This window comes from Xenia sp. Carnegie-2017, unplaced genomic scaffold, assembly GCF_021976095.1.
Source record: "Xenia sp. Carnegie-2017 unplaced genomic scaffold, XeniaSp_v1 HiC_scaffold_26, whole genome shotgun sequence".
NCBI lineage: Eukaryota > Metazoa > Cnidaria > Anthozoa > Malacalcyonacea > Xeniidae > Xenia > Xenia sp. Carnegie-2017.
This window is the reverse complement of record NW_025813489.1, coordinates 1-19,404: the sequence shown is the minus strand read 5'-3', so window position 1 is coordinate 19,404 and position 19,404 is coordinate 1. Positions and strand designations below refer to the sequence as shown.

General features: G+C 36.0%; 1 protein-coding gene across 1 annotated transcript; it reads right to left on the bottom strand.

The window, feature by feature from the left end:
• Positions 1-84: 84 nt before the first annotated feature.
• LOC124453894 (kinesin-related protein 11-like) lies at positions 85-5,947 on the bottom strand (the record flags this gene model as incomplete). The annotated part of the gene is made up of 5 exons (XM_047004724.1): positions 85-186; positions 1,508-1,637; positions 1,973-2,109; positions 2,391-2,468; positions 5,933-5,947. Coding segments are annotated over 5 exons (462 nt in total), but the record flags the coding sequence as incomplete, so codon positions are not given.
• Positions 5,948-19,404: the final 13,457 nt, after the last annotated feature.

Below are 19,404 nucleotides of genomic sequence, written 5' to 3'. Positions count from 1 at the left end.
TCAGATTTTCCGAGAAACTGAACGCATGCACGATATTCTTCATTCGGTTCATAGAAATGTTGCTGGACACAAATATGGCACAATTCATTGATCGAGAACCATAAATATTCGCACATCAAATAAAACGTAATCAATAACAATCAAACCACCACAATCCCTTAGCAAAACTGAACTCTGATGCTTTATCTGTTGAAGAGATATATGTAAGGCACACACTGACACACAAACACAGTTATTTCTTCACATCATTTCCGAAATCATTTCGCTATAGCAAGTATCTAACGAAACATTACCTCGTTTACTTCCGGATTATTTTTATTCGTTTGGCTCGGCTCATGAACTAAAAAAGAAACACGCTGTCTTCATCAAAAAGTTCTCGGGAACTACTATATTCTTAGAAGTGTAACAAGCTCTAGTTTAACATTATGGATCTCAAAATACGGAAAAGGCAAAAACAATTCTCACATTTCTTTGTAATACGAATATTACAGACAAGTGATCCAACACATAATTTTCAATAGAGGCATAATGAAAAATTGTGGTAAAAGGGGTTTTTTTGACGTTTCATCTGTTTAAGTTAAGACATCTTCGAATAAATCAGCATGAGACTCAATTCGTAATTAAAAGATGACTTTTTAAGTTTGTTTTAACAGATTTCGCCCCTAAATAAATTGCTCACCCCTCTAAGAAACATTTTAACGCCCTCTCAACTTTTAGCAAATCAAATCGGCAGGAAAGCTGATATGATTGTTTTTTGGCAATCTCTCAACACTATAACCCACGGTAACTGCAGCATGCGACCACACCTAAGCTTCTTTACTTTTTCTTGAGTCTTAAGTCACTTCCTTACCACTCCACCAAAATTTTTTAGCACCACCCGTGCAAAAAATATGAAAATCCGTTCATGTGCAATTTTTGAACAATACAATACTTCCTGACTGGCTTAACAGGCAATCATGCTCACATAAGTAACAAGCAATGATGAATCGGCATAACTATCATCATTATTCACTACATGAAAAATGTCAGTTTTGATTGATCAGGTCAACTGCTTGCAAATAATTCTCGATATCTGTAATTATGACGTCATATTGACAAATAATTTATGATTTTTGTTATTATGACGTATTATCTACAAATAGTAGTTATTGACAATTACTAATGCCATTAAAAAACAGTTTCGAAAAAAATCAAATAACAATGTTTGCCACAGTTTCTAAAAACGATATGCGAAAGTTTTTGAACAAAAAAGATGCGGGATACACTAAAAAAGCAAGGAATCTGGCTTCAAACATATTTACAACATACTTAAAGGAGAGGAATTTGAATGAACAGTCTTACAAGGACAAATCAGCGAAGGTTTGAAAAATGTTCTACATTGATATGTTATAATGGCTCTTGATATCATGTTCAACCTTATGCTATTAAAACAATGTAATAAGAAGGATTCGTTATTTAAAGCCCGAAGATTTTGATCGTAAAGTAAACTGTTAAAATACCCACATACCTGCAAAGTTGTATGAGTTTCGTCAATCGACGCTGGGGTTATCGCACAGATGATTGACGTCTTGGCGTTACCGCCGAGGGAATTTTGCAAGATACGTGTCAACTTCGAGTTGCGATATGGAATAAAACCGCTGAACAAAAAAAAGAAGCGGTCATTAAATATAAGAGCACAACAATCGTTGAAGAGCACCACAAATTGATTAAAAAATTTTAGTTCACGTCAAAGTCTCCTTAAGGAAACTAATTCGAATTGCATTTTTGAAACTCTTTATGTTTTCAACTTGCTAGCCGCCTAAGCTAGTGAAAAAGACTACAATGATTCGATTGGTTGGAATAAAGTTGAAACTCAAATGCGTGGGGAAAGAGAAAAATCCAAAGTTTTGCTATTTCGCAAGGTAAAACTGAAATATAATACCTCCAAATAAAACTAATGAATAAATGTACTACAATGTACACGATTACGTACCCATCGCCGTCACTGAGCTTGTAGATCACATCAGACAACGTAAAAAGACTTGTATTGATAAAAGAGCCCTCTTTAAGCCTAAGACCCTCCGCTCCACTAGCAGAAGCACGTTCGGAACCAGCCAAGTCGACTAGATTCTAAATTCAAGGAACCAGTGTCAAGCAGGTACAAAGTTGCATCATGTTGATAAATATAACCTTCAAACAGATTGGATTTTCCCGTAAAATCTTTGTAGCCACCCTGGTTTCGGCTTCTTTTCATGACTGCTGTGTCAGATGTCATGTTAGTGTATTATTTAACCTGCGCGTAAACCTGTTATGTGTGCCTTAATGATGAATTTTCCAGTATACAAGAACTTTATAAGCAGTCAGTATATATTAAAATATGGGTTTTTGGAAAGTGATGTCAAAGTACAAACCAAATGCGAAACTTTTACAGCGTCGCCTATCTCGCCCGGTTCACAGCTGTGTAAGGAACTTGGACTGCTTTCTGCAATCTAAAAATTTAAACAAGAGTTCTCACTAATAATGAACGAAAATAATATGGTTAGAGTTGGCGAATCACGGAAGGCAATTTCTTATCCAAATCAAAATCACAGAATCCAAATGTAAAATTTGAGAAAAGTTGCTCAAAAAATATGTGTCAACCAAGATGCATTGCGCGTTAATCACAATGTAATGGCCAATATGTGGGTCGATAAAACGGCGAATTTTGTTAATATAGTCCATGCAACTTAGACAAACGGTAATAATTAATGTAAAATAGAGTTTTAATCAATGTTTTTTGCTAACTTTCTAGATAAATTAGACGATATAGTGACGAAATTGAATTCAATGTGTGCCGCAATATCAAAAACTAACGATGTAAACAAAAACAAAAGCGCGCGATGCATCTTGGTTGACATACATTCTTTAAAAGGACTAAATCTGCGGACCGGCTACGCCACTGCTACCGTTATCTTATACATTGAAGAGTGCGATTAATTTCAACACTATGGTTTTATAAACATAATCTTGAGTAGTTAACTCGTAGTCTTGAATTTTACAATTTTTAGACTTTACCTCAAAAAGTATTCAAACTATATTCTTATTTCATATCTAATTCCCATAGTAAATTGATATAAATTATGCTGTTGAATATGAAATCAGAAATGGCTTAAGATTCAAGATCAAAGACAAAAGATCAAATCCATGAGTAGCTAACAAATTACCATTCGGAAGATGGTATGGGAGCGACTGCTCCGTTCATTCATGTTGGTCGCCCCAATGCGACGATTTTTCTGACCAATGTTCATAAACCGAGTGACCTCATCAATGGACGTCACGACCTCCTCGGTCAAATTTTCCACAGATATCTCGCGATTCGTGTTTTCGCGTATTTTTAAGTTCGCCTGATCGGGATTGAGGAGATCAGTCAGCTTGTCGTTGTAGATTTCCAAGAAAGACACTCGTAGGAGGAACTCTTGATTTTTACTGTCCGCGATGTAGTCGAAGACGTCTTGAAAGGCGTATAATATGATGCCTGGCGACTGTGACGTCCCCGTCATCGTGAATGTCTTTCCCGACGAAGTCTGGCCATATGCAAACAGCGTACCTTGAGAGAAACTTAAAAGTCTGCAATCCACGTTATTAGTATATAATGTAAATAAGATATAGTAAGATTTAAGGCGTTACAAGATCATATAAGATTTAGATATATTATAAGCTATAAGGTACAAGATGTATAAGATATTATTATACTATAGTTATAGATAAGATATTGTATAGGAACATGTGAGATATATAAGAAATATATTGCCAATGGCTCTGCCGTACATTCGGTCTAATAAGCAGTAATTAAATCAGGGATGGATAAGGGATGATTTTTAGGACGGGAGAGGTTCTGTTCTTTAGTTTGAATTGAATTTCGGTGGCTACTTTGAATGCATATTAGCATATATTCAAAGTAACTACCTTGGTTGGAGAGTAGCGATGATGCTAATATACCATAAATTAGCATATATTTGTACTTCAGCATCCTCTCTAACCAAGACCTCAGGTGGGGTGCCACCCCTCCGTACCCCAATATCATCCCTGAATCATACGTATATTATCAAGACGCTTATCTTTCATACCATTTATACCCTCCATAACGGCACGAACAACTGGTTTTGCAAAGTCGTCGTACAGATCGATCGTTTTGCTTTCTTTACCAAAGACACGATCTTGAAGAAAAAAAAATACGTAGCAAAGTTATTACAAATGTATCTACGTACGTACCTCGAGGACAGGAGATCGGAAGCACATATGGTGTGGCAAGGAGGCAATGCTACACAGATTTTTAACTCCTGCAACGCATATAATTTTGTGTTCGTTCACTGAAAAGACAACGAATGGAATTCATTTTCGAAAAAAAAAAACGAGTCGCAATATCTGCAGAGCATGAATAAAAATTCAGTGTAGTGATGCACCGATATAGGATTTTACCGATGTACCGATTAACCGATATTGTGCCGATACCGATATTTTACGAAACTTAAAAATGATAAAGTATGCTACTCTTTACTCACCAGTGAGTGTTCGTTTGATAAAAAATATATAATTCAAAGTGTTTATTTACACTGCAGCCATATTTTACAGCACAATAGTGAATGGAAATCAACATCATGTGGAACGTGTGGAACTAACAAAGTTTAAGTAGCATGAATTTAACAAGAATTGTTTACTAAAATATATTTACTATTATTGAACAATGATTTACTTCAATTGTATTTCTATTTCAATGAAATGTTTAAATATCAATATTATGGGCAAGAAAAATACCGATACTGATAATTCTATTTTAAAGCCGATACGGCGATATCGTATCGGTGCATAACTAATTCAGGATACTTCACCATTGGTGCAGTGAATCATCATTAGAGGTTAACGCATGGACTACAAAGCAAATGGGGTTATAACCGTGCAATATTTTCCATCTTGAGCTTGCAAACATAGCGAATGCGTGTTTTACAAGGATAAATTAGAGAGGAGGAAGCAAATTTACGGTGCCTTAGTTTCCCCACAAAAATAAAAACTAAAAGCTTTCGCGTTCCATGTAACAAGACCGGGAGAGTAATGTAAAAAAAGTGGCTACATATGTCGACATAGGCGGCGAGAAAGTTTTGTCCTGTTAATTTAACTTCGAAACAGCATCATAAACGATGTCTAAAAATGAAAATTGCGTTCGCACAAAGCAATAGTATTGAGACTTTTCACGGACTTTGAAGGACATATTTTGAATAAAGTCAAGGACGAGTAATTAAGACATCGAATACATCCGAAGCACGACTAACGCAAAAAAATTACTAAGCGCATTATCAAAATTAAAACCAAAGAGCTTTTCAATGAATCAAGAACAAACGATGTTTTTTCTATCGAAAGCAGTTAATCTGATCTCACACCACATGCATGGTTTTCTTCTCATGAATGTTTCACCTTTACGATTTTCTTTTCTATTAAAATCCTTTCACATTGTCATGGGTGTACGTATGATATTAACGAAGTCATGTGACGCTGAAAAACGCCATGTTTCTGTAGGTTACATCAAAGTTATGACATTTCAAATTACAATTTCACTTCCACTTTTGAAAAAGGAAATTATTGCGCCATCCGATATGTTAACAAAAAGTCGATCAAAACAGGTATTAAAAAATTAAAAAATGCAACGACTTTCGAGAATATCTTTACCAAATCGAGGACTCTGGATTATTTATTTTTAATTTAATGATATTCTAGAGCATTCAAGTTTCCTATAAACCCTGACATCAATTTCCTCAAGATGACCCAAACATAAAACTTGGTGTTCTGACACTTATATACAAAATCCAGGCTGGCTTTATCAGTGGTGCAGTGAGACATGAGAGGTTAACAAGATTGGGAGAGCATGTACATACAAAGGGGGTATCTCATTCAAAGTGCTACAAGTTTGAATGATGCATACCAAAGGTAAAAGTTGTGTTCAGGAGCTTCTTTCCATCTTGGTACTGTGAAATAGAAGTGCCATCATTTCCATGCCAATGTTCATCACAATTGCAATCATTCTCACTAAATGGAAAATACTTTCAATTGTCAGTTTTGAGTTGATTTATTTGTTTGTGTGTCAAGAATGGTGGAAATCTTTACTAAGATCATGCAAGAATCTTAGTAAGATCTTACACCAGATCTTGAACAGCATCTTTGTATCTTACAGGATAGGGATCGTAAGTAAGATTTTATGGAGATAAGAATGGAAATAAAAAATATAGAAGTAAGACAAATTTCAGTTGCTTAATAAGAGCGTTATAAATTATATAAATTATAATAATCAGTGGTGTTGCCAGCCAGAAAGTTTTGTTGTGCTAAATTAGTATTTGGTGTTCACTCTATGTAAAAACAATAGATTTTTAAACAAATAAACAATGTCAAATTTACGGACCATTCAAACATTCAGGCTGGTTATGCTGCTTCATTATGGTGTAAGCAAAGCATGTCCATTGAGAGTCCCCAACAAATTAAAATCAACTTGATATATATGATGTGGTGATTTTTATTAAATTAAACCAAGAAAAATATGAACTTGAATCATGTGCCATTGTATAAGATTGATAGCTGTGAATGTAAAAATTATAGGATAAGTGGGAATGTGGGATAAGTTTGATAAAAAACTGTTTAATAATTGAGATATTGTTGACACTCTTATTATGTAGAAATAATTCAGTAGTCGCATGATTAAAGGCAGATGAACACAACAATTTGTAATACATAAAGCCCTTTGCACATGTCCACCATCTAAAAATCCAAGATTTACGTTATACTTAGCCCATCTTCGATACATCCTGACTATTAATTGTAAACTAAAAATCCAAGATTTGATACTCTCAAGAACAGACCCAGTGGCGTGCGGTGACCGAATTTAATAGGCAAGCGCTGGGGGTGAGGTTCGCGGCTTTCATACTACATTCATGCTCCCCCAGAAAATTTTTGGATTTTGAAGGCTAATGGAGCGCATTTCCCGCGATTTCTGGGAGTACTTTGTCGAAAAAAATGTATCTGTCATGACTGAAACAGTATTGAAAAAATCTAAAAAATTCAAAAACTTTTATAGAGTATATATCACAATTACGGTTTAAAAGTATTACATGTGGTATTGTGATATAAAGTCGTTTTAAGTAAATGGCTACGCGTGCATTTCTATTGTAGTGAAGAAGTAACAGAACGAAATAGTCCAAAATCCTACAACAGATTTACTTAAATGTAAATTCCATCCGTCTTTCCTTTGCGCAAAACTCCTTTATAACGTCCTCATAGAATCGTGGCTTCCCCTGCAAACTTACCAACATCTCCTTCTCGATTGAAATTGTAGCCAATGCAGAAAGTCGCTCTTGCCCTTGTGTACTGCGAAGATACGTTTTGATACGCTTGAGAGCCGAAAATGATATCTACCGGATACAAATATCAAAACTACTACGCAAAAGGAAGCTCTTGTCAATATCATAATCTTGTATTACATGCTACAGATAATATCTTCTTACATCAGGGTTGCCAGATTGGCCTTTTGGAGGCCAAATAACTCAAATTTGGCTTCTTTTTTCCTTGCTTGGCCTCAAAAAATAAATTTGGCCATTTGGCTTCTTTTTGCTTCCCACAGATTTTTAATGTCATTACTACTAAGTTTCACAGTTCTTTCACAAAAGATAAACGAAATGGTTCTATTCTGTCACTACTTCCCAGGCTTTTTGCTCCGGTCATAGGCTCATAGATTTTTGCTCCGGTCATAGGCTTATATTTTGAACATGGCAAACATGACTCAGTGTGGACAAGGCTTGAAGCTGTTGCCCCGAATTGGATCAAATTGACGTGTATCTGCCATTAGTTGTCGTTATGCGTCCAACATGCTTTTGAAAAGCTTCCATCCAGCCTTGGATTCCTCCTAGCAGAAATTCCAAAGTGGTATTCCAAAAGCACTGTACGACGCGAAGCATACAAGTTACTTTATGAAACAATGAGTCCCGATGACGACCAATTACCACCATTTTAGAAGTATTCAGCAACACGTTGGTTGGTGAGAGGAAAGTTGATCTTCCGTGTTTTGGCTAATTGGAACGAGCTCCAAGCTTATTTTGCTGTAGCGAAACCAGCAAGTACACAGAATGCCCGTTACAAAGCACGTACCCTTTTGGACATGCTCAACGATCCAATTGTCTATCTATATTTTCATTTTGTGTCGCCTCTAGTCACTGAATTCGAGCGAGTAAATGCATTCTTCCAAGCTACCGATGCCGATCCCGAAGAGATGTTCACTGAATTGGATACACACCATAAGTCTCTGGGTGGAAGAGTTTTCGATATACAAGGCAAGCAACTCGCCATTGAAAAAGTAGATTTTGGTGGGAAGTTCTTGTGTGAAGCAACAAAATATGTCTCTTCTCAAAAGAACAAGGTTGTTGCTCAAGCTAAAGTTCTTGATTTGAAAAAACGATGCTTAGATTTTCTTATGGAAGCTTTAAATCAAGTTGAAATGCGTCTACCTGCCACAAAAAACATATTCAAAGGATAAAGCGTCCTTCATCCAAGAAAAGTATTAGATGAAGCAACCAGAGATCCTTTATGTCAGCTGCCACTTCCACATCTACGATATGAGAAACTCAACGAGATCGAAGAGCAGTACCGGCAGATCGTTCACCGTGATTGGAAAGAAGATTCAACCTTTGATGGAACTATTCCAGATACAGCGGCTGTATTTTGGTCATGCATCGTCGACATTCAAACTTCACTCGGAGACAAGCCATTTGAGCAGTTAACAACGTATACTTTTTACTGTCTAACTGCTCCTGTAAGCAATGCTGTGGTGGAGAGGACATTTTCCCTGTTAGCATCAATCAAGACTAAACAGCGCAACAGAATGAAACAAGAGTTGATGAAAGCCATAATTCGCATTCGCTCAAAGCTTCAGTTTGGAGAAAATTGCTGCGTGGACGTCAAGACAACCAGGCGAATGCTCGAGTTGTTTACGGTCAAACATATGTACGATGCTCAAAAGGAAACAAATTGATAGTTGACTCGACCTATAGGACATTTAAGAGTGACATTCAGAAGTTTATATTGACCCCAGTATTGGTTGTTTTCATCTAACGTTGTTTACCTGTTTCATTCAACAGATGTCAACAGTATCAGTGTATATTGTTATTGTCAGTCATAACTTTATACTTGCATGTCATTATGATTTAATTTACTTCCTATTACGAGCCTCATTCATGATTCCTGATTGACCAAACTCTTGTTTGACGATTTTTGTCAAGCTTACAGGGGGGAGGGCACAAATCCTGCGTTGCTGGTTGTTCTAGAAATTTGGCCTCTTTTGTTGAAATTTGGCCTCATTTTCTACCGTGTTTGGCCTCGAGCATGCGAAGGAACCTGGCAACCCTGTCTTACATACATAAATTGCAAGACAATAGGCGCGAAATGTATTGTAGCAGTCGTGATTATCAGAGCCCTCTATAGTATACTATACTATAGAGGGCTCTGGTGATTATAACAATTAAGAACAGCCAGTTTCGCGCACAAAATTGGCACGGTGTGTTACGAAATGAGGCCATGGCGTTGTTTAATGTTTATATTTTGGTATAATGACGTCATGTCAACGTGTTCTCCCGTTCTTCAAAATGTGTCTGGCACTGACTCGTACGTTTCAGAATATCGGAGAGTCGTGTTTATTATTTAGTATCTTGTACCTTTTATTTTTAGTCATTAATTTACGAATTCAACGACACAAGACTGACAAGAGCATAGTGTTTTGGTCATAATGCTAGTCATACTTTACCACAACACACGTTTGCGTGCATTTCGAATTTTCGATGTCTCTGCAGACTGCGGCCCCTGCTTGTTTACGCACATTGTGCGCAGAAAATAATAAAATAACCAGTAAAGCACCTACTACTTTGAATTAGAAATCAGAACATTACCTTTCGCTCTCAGTCATCTTTTAATAAACGATAACATTAACGGCGTGAATAATTCGGATGTCCAATGTGTTGAATATACGAATATTATTCGTGCGCTGATATGTGTTTAAAATTGCGAGCGTACAAGACTGTTGACCAATCGCTATCAAGCGGCGCCCTTAGAAGCGCCGCTTGCCTTTTCTCGATATTCCTCGAATAAGAAGCCTCCAAATCTAGATTAACGCATGCGCAGATTTTCAAATTGAGCTCCGAAGGCAAGCGCGCTTGCCTTGGTTAATAAATAAGAAATTTTTAAGGTGTATTTAATCCACTTGACTCATCTTACAGGTGTGGCAAAGTGAAACCGAAAACCACGACAGTAAATCGCGTACAAATAGCAAGCATTTCAACTGTAAAGACAATTTAGACAAAAGATTACGTTGACATTGTTTAGAACAGAAAAATTTAAACTGATTTTTCTCAGAGATTGATCCAAAAAATTTTTGTTCGGTAAAATGCTTAGGCAAGCGGCGCTTGCCTACGCTTGCATGACCGCACGCCACTGATCAGACCACACAATTACTTCGACATATCTGCATTTGATATTTACAACGTTATTTAAAATACTACCACATGGTAGTCTATAAAGTCGATAAATCCCTTTGCTCAAGGTTGTATTGAATTCAAAATACTGCCAGGGACGCTATAATTACCTAAGATGTTGAATCTACCCCTAGCATATCGTTCTTAAACATAAAATACGAATTCTTACCGTCTCATTAATGGTCGTACCCTGATGGCCACTCGAATACTTGTGTCCGACGCAGACGTAGCCATGGTCCAATGTAAAGATCTTCTGAAACAAGCAGAGAAAGCAAGCGGAGTTAGCAAAATTTGCAATCGGTATCTTTATCGATTTTCTTAATCTTTGAATATCGTCCTCGATGTACGGTTTTCTTACAAGAATCCGTATTTCGACAAACATCAATAGAAAATGCAATTTACCTTGATGCTAATCGAAAGAAGAAGAGACTGTTGCTATATCTCCTTTGCTTATTACAAAATAACAACCGAAATTTGAAATTTAAGTGTAGAAGAACGTTAGTGACTTGTATCTCCAACTCAAAAAATTATGACAATTCAAATTTTTGCTAACTATCAATTTGGTTTGCTGATTGGTCAAACGTTTTTCTCGGTTATTCGTACTCAGTCTTCTTAAGTAGCTCACGCAGCTCTACTAAGGCTAGCCGCTGATCAGATATCGCGAAGCAGCAACAGTGAACTCGACATTTGAATAACTGGAATGATAACCGAAGCCAAAAATTGAAACCAAAAAAATATTTGTTGTCATCATTCGTCATCACACGTCAGGCTCTAGTCCTCGCGTGTTCATTTTAATTTTTTTAAATCATTTGTCCCTTGGTAATGGTAGAGTTCGGATCTTGATCAGAGCGTAAAAATAACGAAATTTTTGGAATGGAAAGGTTCACGGAAAGTGAATCAAAGTGATAAATCGAGAAGCAAGATGAGGTGAACTTAGTCGATCTACTCTTACGCTGCGGTTTTCCTTTAAAACATATCAAAGTCTTTAAGGATATTCAATTAATATCGAGATGACAACCATTTAGTATTTCAAGTTTCAAGCACTATCAAAATGGATGAAAAATACAATCGCTCTGTAAAAAGTAAAAATGCGAGTTATAGACTCAATATTTTTTATGAAACTGGATATTCAAGTTTCTTTTTTATTCGGAAAAACAGATCTTTAAATCCACTTAAATGACAAAAAAGACAAGCACTGTCTGACACCGTTTGAAAGTTTACCTTCCGACGAAAGAAAAATTTATGCTTGAATATTTTCTCGTCATATTTTCTATTGTATTGTCTTTTTAGCAAACAGTGTAATTTTCAGTTGGCTTTTCCTCGTTACAAGTTGTAAGTTACAACGAACTCACTGTAGTAAAGTTTCAGCTGTAAAAAATAACCTTTTGCGAGGAGTTGGCCTCGTGTGTTGTTTGTCGTGATGTTGTTTATATGTTTATGGTTCTGCAATTTGTATTCAAATTTATATTGGCCGTGTATGTTTGGCACTCAGGGGAATGAAACTGACGTACAAACCGCGTGAATATTCTACTTTGAAGGACTGGAACTGACGTACAAACCGCGCAAGAGACTACGACTTTGGCTTCAATTTTATATCTATAAAATGTATTGTCGTTATCATTCCAGATATATATATATATGGAGTTCACTGAGCAGCAATAACGTTTTCGGCGGGGAAAGGTGCACAATGTTATTTTTTTCAATAGTAAACAAAAAAAGTGAGCTTTAACTTCGTTAAAATTTACTGCAAGAGGTATTTGCTATTGGCTTTGCTCTTATACATGATATCTTGTTTATCTCGGTAAGTGGATGGCAGTGTTTATGTTTCATTTCATTGCAATGCTTTTGTGAAATTTTTGTGAACTCTAGCTGATTTCAACGCTGCAGGAAGTCTAATGATGACATGTCAACAAGCACAAAACGACCCGTTTGCTTTTCTGGATGAGGACTTGCTTTTACAAAAACTTTTCGAAGACGACGATTTATCTCAAAACGACGCAAGGAAAACAAAATCAACGAAACCTGTGTATGTTAATATTGTTGTAGATTTGCGGGCAGTCGTACGAAAGCTAAACAGCGCTATCCACTGGATAGTGATTTTTTAATCATTTTATACTTTTTAAAGCCATGAAACAACAAATTTAATTTTTAAAAAACATCAAAAGCATAATATTTATTAGGATAAAAAGTGAACACCCGTCCAATACCATGTCAAAAATGATTAGGCAGGACTTAAAAAATATGGATCAGTGATATTTGCTGAACAATTTGCATTTGTACAAACACCCAAAAAACATAAACATCAGAAAATATAAATTAATTTATAAAATAAAATAAATGAAACACGTGTGCTGAGTACTGTCGAGCATAATCTGCTCTCGAGTTCTCCCAAAGGTCTCCTCGGTTTGCATAAGCCTGTGCAAACACAGTAAACATCTTTTATTTCTATAAATACAGGATGAATCACATGATTTCTAATGAGGCGAAGGGGTGTGTTACCAATGGCGGATTAATGTTGGTCCCCTGCGGTACTGTTATGTACTCCTTGGAAGTTTGAGTAAATTTGAAAAATGCTGGTGAAAATTATGAATTGTTCAATAAAGTGGCAAAACGTGAAAAATGTCCAAGCGAAGACAAAAATTACAAAAATTCCTCGCAAATATTGTTGCTTTTTCTTGATTTTTGAAAATTCTTGCTAAGCCAATATTATCAAACCACCAAAATTTTGAAGCTTTAGGTCGTAACATACTTGATATCGTACAATTCAGGTACACCACCACCATATGTAAGCTAGTTTTCACTTTCTACATTACGTAGTCAATGCCCAAACTCAGTAAGAACCTCAAGAATTACCCTTGACGCTAGTTTTGCAGATAAAAAGTCTAAATTTATTTGAAATGTCAAATGGAACTTCCTCCTTCATTTTTTTTTTCAATTGTCCCTTTATTATCGTGGTATCGTGGTAACTAATCAGCCCGTGATATAGATTATATAGAAATGGTAAAAATTTTCCCGATACAGTCTTCCACATCAATTTATTATTAAGGCTTTATAGCTGGTCCTACATCCGGATGAAAACATGTTAGACTCATTGTTAGATAAGATCAATAGAAGAATTCGATTCCAAAACATTCTTATAAGCAAACTTTCAAATACACAGGTTCCGTGCTCCATATAAGCACCATATACCGCCAGCACCACCTAATTTCTCCCAGCTGTTGTTCTCACAATCTTCACAGAACAGGTCTTCTATGGGAAGCAACCAATGTAAGACTGTGGCAAAAGTACAACCTCACACAACGTATGAGGGCCTATCTAAACCAAGCGCCGTGTGGCTTAGCTCTGGTGCTTCGTCAATGAGATGTTATTAACCGGAATTATTTGGTGCGAGATTTGATGGCTTTATAGATAACGATTTTCGCATTCAAAATAAAAGACAACGTGAAGAAGGTATCAATTATTGTGTGACTAATTTAACTAGTTTAAGAAGTGCTGTTTGGTTTTAATTATTATTGCTAGAGAAAGCAGCAGATAACAAAGTGCGTAATTGTCACTTGTTGAAACTTCTATGTACCTCATAAGTACAAAACGTTGGAGGTCTACAGATATTGCAAATAACAGGATCTGGCCGTCGAAGGGTCTTCCCCACCCCCCACCCCCCAAAAAAATGTAACCAGAATTATTGAAAAATTTTAAAATGCCCAAGCTTCTTCCGAAATGCGTTGAAATGCAGTCACAAATTTGGGTTGGCTATCCTCCATTTTAACCAAACAAATATCGCGTAAGCTTTAGAAGAATGAAACTAAATTGATATTATTTCAAATCTTATATAGCGATCGAATCCTATGAAATTGAGCCTCCAGACGACGAGTTTCATCCTTTTCACCGAACACCAAATCATAAAATATTGAATGGTATGAAACGGCTTAATTTCCTTATACAGCACTTGCATACCATACATGGTGTTCCTAGACTTGTTTTCGTGCAGTCTGTTGATCATATTCACGATGAATGATAAGCAGACAACAGTTTATTAAGCGAGTGTGAAAGTGTCGTTCTAATGAAAACATTGCAAGTCGCCACACGCATTCATTAGTTTATGCATGTAACTTGAGACAAGAGTAAATTCCTGAAAATTCCAGTTAAGAGAAATTCCTGAAAAGAACTTTTCACAGACAAAGAGACTTTACTGTTAAATATTTGCGTGTTAAGAGACATAACTTTAAGAGTGCTGTCCACTAAATTTCTAGTTCCATCATGCCATCCATGTCCGCTGTCCGCGTACGCCATCCACACCGCTTTTTATCTACACCTTTTTATTTACATCAAGATGATTTAACATAGCGGAAATCACCGTGAGAATATCCCCGGAATCGCCGTAAAATTATCCATTGTCAGAGGTAAAGAAAATAAATCACGAAATAAATTTTGAAAATCTTGGAATTTCGGAGATTTTCCAAGGAATTCACAAAAATTGCTTACATGAATTAAAACGAAATGTGCGAAATGAAAAAAGTCGCAAATTAGCGAAGCTTTCCCTCCCCCCTCTTCCAAAATTGAATTTCTTCCATGCAATTTAGATGGCGTACATGACAATTTAAAAGAAAAGATTTATGCGCTTCCGAGAAAATTTTGAGATTGATTTTGAACGTAAAAGTTTAAGTGGAAGCGAACTTTTGCAACGAATTTTCGGTTTTTATTCTTTTAATTATAATAAGCTCATGCCCAACGTAGCTGTAGCTCTCGATTAACATCGGCAAAGATATCTCTTGTTAAAGTTTTTTAATGGCTTGTTCGGACGGTCCGATATGTTTGTTAGCAGGATATTTTAGAAGATGTTTATAGTCGTGGCCGGGAGCAGCCACTTGTGTCATCCAAAACATTTATAGATATAAAATAAGACATAATCTGAAAAACGACATCGATAAATTTTTTCGTATTTTTGTTCTCTTTTCCAAGTCTTTTTTAAATCTAATTTTTCACGCCAAATCAAATTTGGGAAATATGAAGACTGAAGTTTGGGTAAAGTTGGCTTTCTTTAATCTTGTCCGATAAAATTAGCGCACGTTCTATTTCCATACATTTTTTCCAAAAATAGCAGAATGACGGATCCTATTGTCGGAGGCTCACTTTATATGTGTTCACATGATCCGGTTTTTTGTGATGCAAAAAAATCGGATCCGACAAATCGGACCGTGTGAGCGTGGCCTTCAAACTAACGACGCTCTCAGCGACTGCTTTTCGCAACTGTTGTCAAGCAAACTGCAGATAAGCGAAATTATGATTTTAGACAAAAAAGCCGTATGCAGTATGCACGGAATCTAGCCATAATATATAACTTTAGACGAGGGGGTCCCGTGACATTGCTAAGACAATCAGACAATCGCATGTGGAAGACAAAAAATATTTCATTGAAAAGTGATCACATTAACGTTTCTCGTGATCATATTAATTAGTGAAATGTTGGCGATGAAAGTGCAAAACGAACTGTAATCGCATTTTATCGTATTTTCACTTAATGTGCAAACGTTCAAGTAATTTTTGAGATGCACACTTGCACACGATAATCATACAGTAATGGCAGAAAGCAAGCCAGACGTTTAAATGTCATGGAAGGCTTGTCCTTTTGAAGAAAAAAAATTGAAATAAAAATCAAGTCATTACCCTAACTAAAAATTACTTTATTAAAATAAATTAATTGCCATTTGTATATACTAGGTGGAAAACGTTTTGATGTATGCACAATTATAAATATTTTTCATGCAAACAAAGCCATTTTGACAACATCACCTTCACCATTTTTTGATAACCATGCATATGCTTACACCATTTTTGGTGTAAGCATATGAATGTTACTTGGAGAAATGCTAATTAATGAAACGAGTCGAAATGTACAATATTGTACTGTTGTATTGAACAATTAAACTTTGTGATAAAATTCCCCCAAAAAATGCAGTACTCAATGTGTTATTGCATCAACAACACATTCAGGAAGACATTGTATTACGCTTATACGACAGATTGGAAATTACCGTCAATAAAAAATGTCCAGCTGCATTCATGCTGATCATGATCACTAGAAAAACAAACATATTCAATTCGATTTATGCAAGAAAAGAGCAATTCCAGAACGCTTCATTTTTCGACCAACGAGCGCTGAATGTGATAGGAACTATTCTAAAATTAAGGTCAACAGTATATATTGGCACAAGTGCTCCACAACACGTCGGCAAGATAACAAGTCAGCAAAAGTCGTGCATCATCATTCAGAAGAAGATAAAAACACTGTCGCTCAAGAGAATTAGATCAAATGCAAAAAGAGTTACTCATGGAACAAAAACTCGGGAGTTGAACATCAATGGGAGTTGATTTATCCAACACAACGAAATTACACCCGCTTACAAGCGAGGTGCTTATCTTGTCATTGGTGTGGAAACCGATTGCTATGATTATAGGCATCATAGGGAATACAATTATTGCAAAGTTTACTTTAATTTCGGCAAGATGGAAGTACAAAGGAATACCAACAGCATCATCGTACCTGATTGGAAATTTGGCAGTCACAGATCTCTTGAATTGTGTTACTTTCTATCCGATTTGGATTGCAGAATTCACGAGAACAATGAGGGATGTGGACAGCAACCAAATGGTTTTCTGTAAATTTAGTCGATGTACTAGTTGGATGCTCTTATCGGTTTCGGTCGAAAATCTTTTGTTGACTACATTAGACCGATACATTTACATCACGAAGCCTTTAAAATATCCTCAAATAGTCACAAATAGACGTACAAAAATATCTATTGTGGGGATGTGGTCTCTGAGAAGTTTTATTCTCCTGCACTTTGCATTTTAATATAGGGCATATCCAAAATTTAGAAGCTTATGTTTCCTGTCGAATGAAATTGCATGGATGACCACAGTTTTAATAGGCCACATTCCATTTATTGTGTTGATCGCCTTGAATTTGAGAATACTAACAATTGCAAGTCGACAGCGCAAGCAAATCCTGGCTGAGAACAAAAGCCAGCTGGAGCATAACAAAAATGTAACCATGCTACGTAAAGTACTTCGCACCTTGTGCACTTGAGCAATTTTAAATATTTTATTAGTGATGTACTAAAACACGTGTTTGAAGAGTCAGTTTTCTCCTGCATTAACCAGAGTGAATGACTTCTTTAATTACGATCATTGCTTGACTCATCCTGCATTGGGTGGATGCTACATTCAGAGTACTCGATGTGACTTGCACTTCTTGACTTTCTTCAACGAAGTCACCCTGTTCATCTAGTTCAGGAAAACCAAGGAGCTTCGACATCCTCATACTCATAGTCTTTTACTCTTCACGTGTACACGCCATGCTTTGTTAAATGGTAAAATAGTCAAGAAAATAACGTTCTGTAACTGATTGTTGTAAAATTTACGCTCGAATTACATGATCTTGAAGCCGCGCGTTTTATCTCCCAAGACTTCTTAGTGACGTAGCCAAGGACGAAATAGAATTAAAACCAACCAATAGTTCCATAATAAATTAGAATAGAAATGGCTGGATGCGTGTAATTAGAAATTTAAAATAAGAATTAAGCATTGATTTACGCTCACAACACCAACATCCGCCTTATTGTAAGAAAATTTATCTTTAGCCTTCGTCTATAGGTGTTCTCCGAGTTAGTTAAATCACCCAACACACTTTAATGATTTCTAGTAATTTCTGGTATCTTTTATTTTATAAAAATACGTATGAAACAAGCTGCGATATTTTTCCCATTTATTGCACTACTGTCTTTTCTTTTGCAAAGTTTTGCTCCACAAGAAAGAGTACCCAACAAGCTGGAAGCATACTGATAAAAGATGCTCGCTTTGTAATGAGTTCGGAACACAGACAAAGGTACAGTGACGTGATGATATTCGATTGGCCAGTTATTTTTTTTCACCGAGACATATGTACTTCTGATTACAACATGAAGTTCATCATTACCAACATTGTTGTCAGTTATAAAATCACAAAAAATTATGCATGCTTTCCACACACGTATACACCAGTAATTAAAAGCATGTTAAATGTAAACCTAAAATGCATTAAATTCTTAGATTGCAGCGTTGTGCAAACACATTACACGAATCGAAACTCAGAGGTAATGCGCATAAAGTTTCAATTTCCAAATGTACAGATTGAATATACATTGTTATTGTCGATTGCATTCATTGCAGATCTGGTGATTTGTGGTGTAGCTTATCATCACGCAGGTTTAGATTCCTCAGATAGGAAATCAATTGAGGGGATGTTCACGAATGGAGAATTGCCAGTGTTGTGTAAGTGCTTCCAGAATATTTCGAAAAATTTATCGTCCATCGAAAAAGGATAACACACGAATGTATCTTTTTAGTTGCAACAAGTACCTTGGCTATTGGGGTAAGTTGATTTTGTAGTTAATGCCATACATAGAACTGAAGAATTTTCACTGTCAATCGAGTGAAAGAAAGGGCTGCTTGCAATGTTACAAAGAAATTTGCATCGAGTAGGTTTGAAAGTAAAAGCGTTAAGGCGGCCCTGAAAGTCGTAAACAATGAAAACATGGATCAGTAATTTTCAAATAAAAACAATATGAACGCATAAATTAAAGCCACGAATCTCATTTTAATATCGCTTATCTCAACAGGATATAAAGACACGGATCATGCTCAAAACAAATAGATAATTTTTTCTGGCCATTTTCTTCAAGATGAGACGTAAAATCTTTTATCCAGTTTTGCTTTTGCGAGAGTTTCTTTACTTTTAAAAACTAACTCAAGTAAAGTATTCAAATTCAAATGATTGATCAAAGAACTTAGTGTATTGTCATTTTACAAGATATTTATCCAATGCATTTGTAATACAAATTATCGTTGGCTT